Below are 10,000 nucleotides of genomic sequence, written 5' to 3' on the forward strand. Positions count from 1 at the left end.
TAACCCACTGACTCCTGGGAGGAGGGAGACTTGACAGATTTTACTCTTTCCAACGCCAGACGATTTTACTCGTCAACTGGGCACGTCCTGGGGCGCGTGAGAAGTCAATGGGATAATTAATCAGTCAAAAACATTAAGTTCTTACATTCCGTTTTATTTTATACGGAGATTTGGTTGTATCATCCGTCTCGATAAAAAGTATATTGACCATCGGAGGAAAATTGGGAGGCTGACGATAAGAGCGTTTGCGCTTCGTCTCTGACAAAGGACTAGGCAAATACAATCAAATTGAATGGCAGAAGCGATACTTGTAATTATCTCGACGATTAAAGCAATGGTCTCTCCTACACAAATGAAATTATAATTTTTCAGGTTCCTAGAAGAGACAATTTTGATGAAAAATGTTATGTAGGTGCGTTTGTGCGCATCTCCTTGCGTGTTGCACAAGTGACGGAAAATGCTCGCGCCATATTCTTACTAAGCCAATCAAAACCAAGTATGACTTGCTCACAAGTTGTTTCCCGCCCTTTGCGCGGGATGCGCGCATCTCTTTTGTGTTCTAACTGGTCCATTTCACTGCCCATAGCTGTTATAGTTCAGAAGGTACTTTCTTTGCTTTCATTTCTCGACAGGAAAGCGGAAAACCACTCAACACAATTCAGGGTAACGAATTATTTAAAAAGTAACAACACAAAACATTTCGAGCAGCAAATTCTTAGCACCTTGATCCTCAAACAGCTTAGTTTTCACCATATGGTGGATGCAATCCATTTTCTGCGAGATCAAGCGCTTCTCTGGGATCTTCTCGATAAATTCCCTCGCAAAGTGACTAAACAAGGAAACAAAACAAGCTAGAACACAGTTCAAGAATTTGTCTCCCTTTTTTGGTAACTAACAAAGAACCCAACAAGATAAAGACTCGGGAAATGTTAAATTTTAAAATGACCCAAATTTGTCCAATATATAGCTAAAATGCCGGACAGGCCACATATTGGCCATGGCTGTAAACAGCCAGCTGGCCATCGCGGCTGCCAAAGGTAGGAATTCTAAAATTCGATTGTACCATTGACTCTAAATAAGGAGCTTAAACACAAGCATTTTTGAGACGAGACGGCAACTGGAAGAGAACATTTCGCTTGCCAGGACAGTGGTATTTCCCAGTTTTTTATACTAATCATCTCTAATGGAAAAGATACTTAGCAATGTAAATGTGGTTGCATGTGTGAAAGTTAAAAGAAAAAACAGCTCAAATCAGGTTGCCGTCCGCGTCTCAAAAACGGGCGTGACGAGCTGTGAAGGCGAATGGTCCTATATTTCATTTGCTGTTATCAGAGCCAATGAATGTTGGAACGTTGTCCCATTTTTCTGAAACAGTGCTTATCCTTTTAATGAAAAAAAAAACCCTTGCTCTTTGTACCGCGATAAGTGAACTATAACAAGTGGTCGCAGGCTTAGAGAAAGCTTTCACAAACCTATACATACCCAAGTTCTTTGATGTCAAAAACTTGCATCAAGTCAACAAAGGTTGCTGGGAAGTATTTCAAAGCAGCTCCCTGAAAAAGAAAACAAACAAACATAGCGGTGTATGCGTCATATATAGGGCTTGATTTATACCTAGAAAAGTTAACATGTGCCTTAGTAAGCTTAAGTCCTTTGAGTCTAAATGCCACTTACTAATTTACACCGCCTGAGTTAGCATAAAGGAGGGGTTTCTTTTCTGTAAGGGGGTCTTCTTAGCTATTTATGTTAACTTGAAAGTTAGAAGGACACCTAAAGTGACATTTACTGCTTGTATATTTGGACACAAGTGATGTTGAATTCGAGGAGTCAAGTAAGGGGATGCTTTGTGACGGCTATTGAAGCTCAGTGTGCATCTCATTAGGTGCACTACTGGACATCACTTACGAAGAGCCAAGTGGTGAGTGTCACCAGAGCACTGAAGACATCGTAAAGAGGTAGGATTCCGGTAGGATTCCGGGAACTACATGCCCTACTCTTTACGACAAGTGTGCGGGTTCTTTTACGTCTCACAGGATTATGAACATCGAAGGGTTGTGAGACGGGACCTCCGGCTTATCGTCCTTATCCGAGAAGACTAGAGAGTCTAACCATTTGCAGATGTAATTACAAAGGCAGCACTTTCTCCTCAGTTATTTAAAGACCCTGAGTGTTGGTCCGGCCGGAGTTGAACTCACGACCTCCCGCGTGACAGCCCGTGCTCAACCAACTGAGCCACCGGTGCGCGGTGTAGCTTACATTGTAGCTGGTTGCCACTAAATTTGACTTTAACGTTTTCCACTAGGCTTAGTTAAAATTTGCCTTTTATATTTGGAGGTCGATTCAACCACTGTCACCCACCAGTGACACTGGAATTTTGTGCAAAACGTTCGTTTCAGTCTCAAAACGCCCTCGACTAGCTTTTGCTAACTGGGAGAAGTGCACATTGAACATGTACTGTACTATAATGAAATTCTACAATAAAATTCTAAAGATTGAAATCCTGATTCAAAGATGTGGTTCAATCAGATTTAGTAGTAGCCATTGAGTGCCTGAGCTCTCCGGATCACAAGTCGACATGGAGCCCACTACATTCCGCACCATCGTCCGATGCTCAACCACCGTGGTCGCAGGTAAAATTATCTCCCATTTAACGTATCAACATACCTGAGGTAAGAGTGTCTCGTTCTTCACGTCGGCCATAACCAGCACTAAGCCTTGGAAAAGTTTTCTTAAACTGTCCTCAAATTCCGATTGACCTTGGTCCCCAACAGATCTGCGAATCAATTAAACTCGAAATAGGTTTTCGAAAATATTCACCGCTCTCTCTCTCCCTCCTCATTTCAACTGCCACGCATTTGGGTTAAGGGAACCCCAATCGTGCTTCGCTGTTGTCTCGCACGCGCGTGTCGTCTCGCAGTAACCAACATCTTTTGCGCGTTCACCGCGTGCCAACTAGCAGTTCGTTGGGACATATACCGCAATTTGGTTAATGTAACTTGGATTTGTGTTTTCGATCTGCGAGTCTTTACAGTCTCTGGACTGAATAATTCCAATCCCAACAGCTAATAGCATTATTAACGTTGAGATGAAATCAAAGGCTCTACGGGCCAACTCTTGAATGCAGATGTAAATGGCCCAGATATGACGGAATTCAAGTTCCCACAACATGAAAATTTTTATTTTCCTATTTGGAAGTCCATAATTATTTAAAATAGAACATTTCCGAAAGAATTTTTCGATTCGAACGAGAGGCGAATTTCCTTCGATTTTTTAAAAGCGTTTAACTTGCCCGCCATTTTGGCACACAACTCGCTTAAAGGCTCATTTTTACACTAAATGCATCACGCGCCCCGCATAACAAAATTCGAAAAATCTCATAAAGCTTTTCAGAATTTTCTCCGTCAAAAGCTATACGTCGATAAACGTTTCAGGTCCTGTTTAGAATGCGTTCTCTATTTATCATTTCGTAATTTTTCGTAGCATTTTATGTCTATATTTGTTTAAAGTAATTCTATTTGAAGTCGAATAGTATCAAACAACATGACGGATTGCTGCGGCGAACAGGTTTTGCTTGCCGCTCCACAAAGACAGCAACCTCTGCCACTCCTTTGAGCACAAGCATTTTTACAAGAGCATTTTACTTCTGCGTCCGCACCGAAACAATGTCACCTAGATAGTTTAATAGCTTCAGAATTGTCAAATTCCTCTTGCTGGATACCCGAACTTTGAAAATTTCGCTCAGGTGATTCTCCAATGTCTAAATCAGTCGACCCCATAAAGATAAAAGGTACTTTTAGCGGTTTCACTTGTTAAAATCACCCAGTAAACCGCACGACGATCAGGCTAATGGCTGTTTCTTGTTTTCAAAAGCACGAACTGGCGTGATAAAAATAGTTGACCAATCGGAATGCGCTAGCCTTCTCTCGACTTATGACGTAGATTAAGGAATACGTGATTACCGGACACGAGGAATTGACACACAAGTTTCACACAGCTTGATGCGTAGCCGCTAGATGTATTAACGCAGCTGATCCGAAAAAGGAATAAGTATGCATATGAACGCTTTCTTCAACTCGGAAAACGCAATAGCTCAAAAAAGAAGAGAAAATGGCCGTAGATTTTGTCGTGGTGAGAAGGAAAAAGTGGAAGCCGGGTAAAACGCCGTCACTGTGCTCGATTCATTTCAAAGAGGATGACTTTCAGTATCGTATGGACAGCAAAATGAAAAGATCATTGAAGATTGATGAACGAGATTCGCTATATATGCGTTGACTGAATTCCCTCTTGAGATCTTCGTTATCCTCTTGTTCTTTCTGTAATTGTGAAGCTATTCCTCGTCTGATAATGGCTCTTCTGCGTGGGGTTCCATGTAGTTCTGGGTTTCAGTGCTAGCGCTGCCTGACTCATCGAGACCGCAACTAGTTGCCCAAAAATTCAGTTTCGCTGCTGTATTCGCTTCAGGATTCAGAGGCACCTTTCTCGATGATAGATATCGACATGAAATATTTTTTGTTCACTAAAAAATACCTAAAACGATACCTTGGCGTTGACCCCTTCAAAAGCCCCACGCCAACAAGCATTCCTTAACCTACGTCACAGCGAGCCCGTGACAGTCCTGACCAGCGGAAGAGGTGTACCAAATAAAAGTGGGATTTAAAAAATCTTAGAAAACTCGCGTCTCGTTCGAATCGAAAACTTATTTTGCAAAAGTTCATTTTTTAATATGGACTTTCAAACAGGAAAATAAACATTTTCACGTTATGGGCAATTTAAGTGGAAGTTGTCTTGAAATGCACTGGTTGAAACTATAGCATATGAAGCATATGAATTCCTCGCTTTTGTCTCTAACTGGTTCGTCATTTTGGCGCGGAGTGATTTCAGCTCCCTCTATCCACTTGAACTAATTCGTTACGCTGCGTACATTCAAAAATTTAAACTGCGAGAGTATGTGCTCACAGGAAAACGCTTTCAAGTCGAATCAAACAGGATGGTACCTTTCAAACAGAATTCTTGATTGCACGATAAACTTGAAAATGTATTCCATTGCCTACAACAACAACAACAACAACAACAACAAAATCATGATAAGCACTTGATAAACTTCACTTTTTTCACAAAGATAACAATATTCAAGTAGAACAAGCCGTTTTACTTTATTTTCCAATGTTCGTGACAGCTATGATTGCAATAGTAATAACTACAATTCATTTGAGATTTTCTGTTTGGGTTGCAATGAATCAGATACACGAGAGCTGCAGTAGAAACATCAGAATGAAATCCAGTTCCCCCGAAAAACAATAATCAAAAACTGTCGTAACAATGCCCTTCAAGCTTAAAACCGATGAAGAATTCACACCTTCATAGCCTTAAGAAGATTGTCCATCTTTAGTCTATCTGGTTGTGGCTCTACAGTTGCATAATTGATATACTCCAAAAACACTGAGATGAGAATCCTGTAAAAATGAGAAAGAACAAAGAACAAACAACAACACATTATAGATGTACAATACGGAGCTTGAATAAATTTGAGGAATTCTGTGAAGTGCTTAAGGTGGAATCGATTCTTTTGCTTATGGCCACTTTCTAATGAACTCTTGATAGTTGCTGGCGTTTGTCGCGGCCAACCGACAGTCAGACGGTTCATTTAAATTACAGTCTTGTCCGTTTTCTTCCACAAAGGATTGGATTCGTTAAGAACTCGCTGTAAGCGAAATGGTCTATTGAAAACTCGCACAAGTAAACCACGGTGAACAAGGTGCGCTTTTTGCGCAATTTTCCACCACAATATTGCAAGAGTTTCAAACTTGCTCGAAAACTGATGCAATTTTGCTGCGACAAAAATCAGTTGCATCAAGCCGCCGCAACAAAAAGCCCTTGTGCAAATGTGAAAGGGAACCTTTTTAACGTTGAGGTCCTTATTAAAGAGGCGCCCGGACAACGACCGAGAAAACTACTATAAATATGCACATTTGTGTCACTTACTGGTCAGCTTTAGTGGCTCCAAAAAGCTCCTCAATGTATGCGTCAAGCACTGGTCTGAAGTGATGGTACTTTTTGTCAGCCAACAAACTGATCGTAAACACCTGGTAAATAAAGGAAGAGATCTCGCTCTGAAGACTCCAAAAAACAAACATATTTCGCTTCAGGGATGGAGATCCAAAGAGGAAGCCATTTTTTTTTTTTACCTCATTCCCAGTTTCCTTTCGTATCTTCTCCTTGGATTGTCACAAATGTTATACATCTTATTCCAAAATGGCCGCCATTTAAATATTCCTTCGTTTTTATTCAAATAAGCCCTTGATGCCTCGTTCTTAAGCTTAAAAATTCAAAAGAATATTTTATCTTGAACGAGGCAACAAGGGCCAATTTGTATCCGCATTAATCAGCGGCCATTTTGGAATAAGGTGTATGACTTGCGTAGGTGACCACTCTCTCGATGTTGTAGCGTGGGAAAGAGGAAGCCGCGAAGGAAATGAGCTGAGGTTTACGTCACGGTTCTCCCCCTGTTCTCTGGCGGCTTGCACAGCCGCTCCCACGATTCCTAACCCAAAAAACTCGACATAGGCAGGCTAGGAAGGTTTGTAATACAAGTGAGTCACATTAAAAAGTTAAGGAAAGTTACACCTATACGTTGTAAGTTTATTCCATCAACTGCACCACTAAGGGGGTGTATAAATGGAGAGAGGTTTGTCTTAGCACTAAGAAGATACTAGGAGACAAAAATATTTTTCCATTGGTATACCTGCAGTATTTATGATTGGGATTCATAACCGGCAAAACGAAAATTGTTGAAGCCCCAACCTCTCTCGTGTTTTTGTCCGACAAAACAGCCTATTATAAACTTACCAAGGCGTCAAACACCAGCTTGTCAAACTTATGTGCATGTTCCATCAAAATCGCAAACAGTGCGTCAAAAGTATCTGTTAAAAACTAAAAAGAAAAAGATCTTGTCCAACTATTACACACATCGGCAGCCTCGTTCAATAGCTGCCAACTATCAAATTTATACCTTTGGATACAGTTACGCTTTTACCATGCTGAATGGCTTACTAAATCCCGCCATAACGTCATTTGTTATATAGCTGAAAATTTTCCCCCAGCAGCGCACGCTCTCATTGGTTACTTCGAGGTCACATGAATCTAACAATATAAAACTGTTTCCCGCCAAAAGTCTCTGAGCGAGCGACATTGCAAAATCTATGACGTCAGAGGGTAACGGTGCACTGTTACCCGCGAATGTTGACCGACGAACCGCCGTTGCTGTTGCACGTTTTTTTTGCTATATAACAAATCACTCAATGACTGGTGCCTCGCGAAACAGTTAGTATTTCGTTTCCCACGAATCTCAATGTTTAATATTCCAGCTATGAACGCGCCACGTGTTGCCACGCTGAGAAACACTTGCGGCGGGAAGTGAAGCTTACAACTATCCAGACGCCCAGAATTCGTTAAAGTTAATAAGACATTTGATATGAGATTGGTTTAAGCCACGTCGGCGCTACGCGGCTCGTTGGCTATTTATTTACCATCGCCTAGCATAAGGGCGATACTAGCCTGCAGAACAGGCGTGATTTTTTGCGTAAACAGGCGAGGCGAGCGCGAAGCGCGAGTGGCGCGCGAGAGGAGGAGCGCTCCTCCCCTCGCGCGCCACTCGCGCCACTCGTGCTCGCCTCGCGTTCGCCTCGCTTTCACCTCTGTTTACGCAAAAAATCACGCCTGTTCTGCAGGCTAGGGCGATACGGAATACCGTAAACGTTATGCAGAGTGCATGGTTTTGCTTGAAATGACCGGCTACAAACTGTTTGAGAAAACAGCCATTTTCAATATTGTCCAAGAAAATTATCGAAGCACAAGCCGTGTGTACAAACAGCCGTGCCAGAGTTGTGTGCAAGCATGTGTACAAACCTTAACTATTTCCTCTCCGCTAACTTTCATCACAGAAACCAGAATAGTTTTTAACTTTCCAACCATGGAATTCCATTTTAGCAGCCCAAGAAGATCAACTGCAAGGAATAAAGGTAAAAAGTCTAAGTACTATTCACAAGAAGGCCGGAAAGTAAAGCCAAAAATACGCACTATTGTATTAAAAATTTCTCAGTATGAAACTTTGTGCCACCCATTCCACACAAATTTAATTTACATCACTTGCAAAAATAAGGTAGTGTTCTGTTTGAATCAACATGAGAAATTTTCTGTTCTTTAGCGAGAAAACCGTTTTGATTAAAGAAACTATCATCAGTATAGGTGGTTCTCACGTGACGTCATCGCCGCCATGTTGGTGGACGAAAACATAAGATCTCTCATTGGCTCCTTTTGTTCGTCCACTAGCAATTGTACATGGCAGCATAGACTTTCGAAAAGTCCTTCGTCTAGATACGCGCGGAACGAAGGACTTTTCATACTTGATTGGCGCCAATTTAGCGACCCAAAAACGGGTCGCTGAGCTAGGCCAATCAGAGTAGTCCTCGTGGACCCCAGGGGATAGAGTTGTCAATCAAAATTTGCCACACGCAGTGAAACGTGATTTTCAAACATGCTACTAAGGCCACCGGATGTTCCAAATTACGCGACCATCAGAGGAAAATAATTGAAGAATATCTGTCTTGCATAGATATGTTTGTGTCTTTTCCAACCGGAGCTGGGAAAAGTCTGACCTTTGAACTAGTCCCGTACGCTTTTGGTCGTTTACTTGGAGCGGGTGGCAATGCTATCGTCTTCGTAATTCTTCCACTGATTTCACTCACGAAAGATTTGGTCTCTAGCCGGTCGCTCTTTAGGAGACAACACATTTAAAATCTTAAGTATAAACGGGTGTCTGGAAGTCCCGAGGCGATTCTCAACGACTATCAACACATTTTTCGTCGAATGGAACAAAAAATTTTAAAATGCATGTGTATTCATCGACGAGAGTCATTGCATCGCTAAATGGTAAGCTTAAGTTTCACTCAAGATGCATCTTTTAATCCCGGTCTAGTACGTCTCCTACACCTGAAGCGTACCTGATCTTTCATGAGTGAAATCAATTGACTTTCTTGACGATTCGAAGCTTTCCCTTACTTGCTCATCTTTCGAATATATTAGTCTTTCGTTTCTATCAGCACAAATCACGGCCCAAGTGTTGGTCCAGAAAATACCACTGGAGATCTCCTTTCCAAGCGGCGACTCGAGATTGAAAAAAAGCTTTCGTTTTATTTCATCTTTGTTTCTGATACCTTTAGCAAAAAGTTAACAAATTTCCTCTTTCGATTTCGTAGAAACAAACATGTTCGACTGTTTTCGTCGGATCAGGGCTTGCGAATGACGTCATCCCCTTTTTGGCGCGAGACGCAAATGAAAACTTTGCAAGCGAGACAAGTCGACCTCTTGCGACTTCGTCGCTCGCTCATTCACTTCGCGTACGAAAAATCACGATTCGCTCACCGAAACATTTTCTTCTGGGGTTATCGTGAGGTCGACTTGCGGCAAGTCTAATGGCAGCATTGTTATCTTCGTCTCAAGAGATTGGTTGGTTGCAAACCATCCATATGTGAAAGACGAATTTAAACCATGGAACAGGCATGTCAAGACTTTAGACCCCGTTTTGCATTTCAAACTGATCGAGCATAGCTCCAGCAGCTGGACAAACGAGGTAATTGACCGCTTTCATAAATGGCGACCTCCTTTACATTCTTTTGTATTTACGTTAATTTGACCTACTGCCCTCGTTTTGAAACAAAGAAAGGCTGAGCCTTATTAGCATTAAAATAAAAGAAAATTTTATTTAGCCGCCATTGTGAAAGAGGTTTAGGACTTCGAGGGTTGTCGAATACGGTCAATACTAATGGCCATCCGTCAAGCTGACATTGGACATTTCCTTACAATTACACGACGCAATATCCGATCTTAATATGAGAAGCTTATCGCTGTAAAAAGAATGAAAACAGGCAGAATTAGAGCTTTAGTTCAACAAGAAATAGCGTTTCTAAGCAAAGCCGCGCTGATCTACAGTATTTAGGTCTAA

At 41.6% G+C, this 10,000-nt stretch overlaps 1 protein-coding gene across 1 annotated transcript in view; it reads right to left on the reverse strand.

Moving 5' to 3' along the window:
• The window catches only part of LOC138006783 (dedicator of cytokinesis protein 1-like), a 72,094-nt gene that overhangs the window by 31,641 nt on the left and 30,453 nt on the right, over positions 1-10,000 (reverse strand). Inside the window, exons 24-31 of the mRNA XM_068853342.1 lie at positions 7,906-8,003; positions 6,847-6,930; positions 5,983-6,083; positions 5,357-5,453; positions 4,995-5,047; positions 2,665-2,773; positions 1,483-1,553; positions 723-829 (exon numbers count right to left, since the gene is read on the reverse strand). Of these exons, the coding sequence (XP_068709443.1) occupies positions 723-829; positions 1,483-1,553; positions 2,665-2,773; positions 4,995-5,047; positions 5,357-5,453; positions 5,983-6,083; positions 6,847-6,930; positions 7,906-8,003 (720 nt within the window). The remainder of the gene's footprint in view (positions 1-722; positions 830-1,482; positions 1,554-2,664; positions 2,774-4,994; positions 5,048-5,356; positions 5,454-5,982; positions 6,084-6,846; positions 6,931-7,905; positions 8,004-10,000) is intronic.

The sequence above is a fragment of the Montipora foliosa genome, chromosome 6 (genome assembly GCF_036669935.1).
Source record: "Montipora foliosa isolate CH-2021 chromosome 6, ASM3666993v2, whole genome shotgun sequence".
Lineage (NCBI taxonomy): Eukaryota > Metazoa > Cnidaria > Anthozoa > Scleractinia > Acroporidae > Montipora > Montipora foliosa.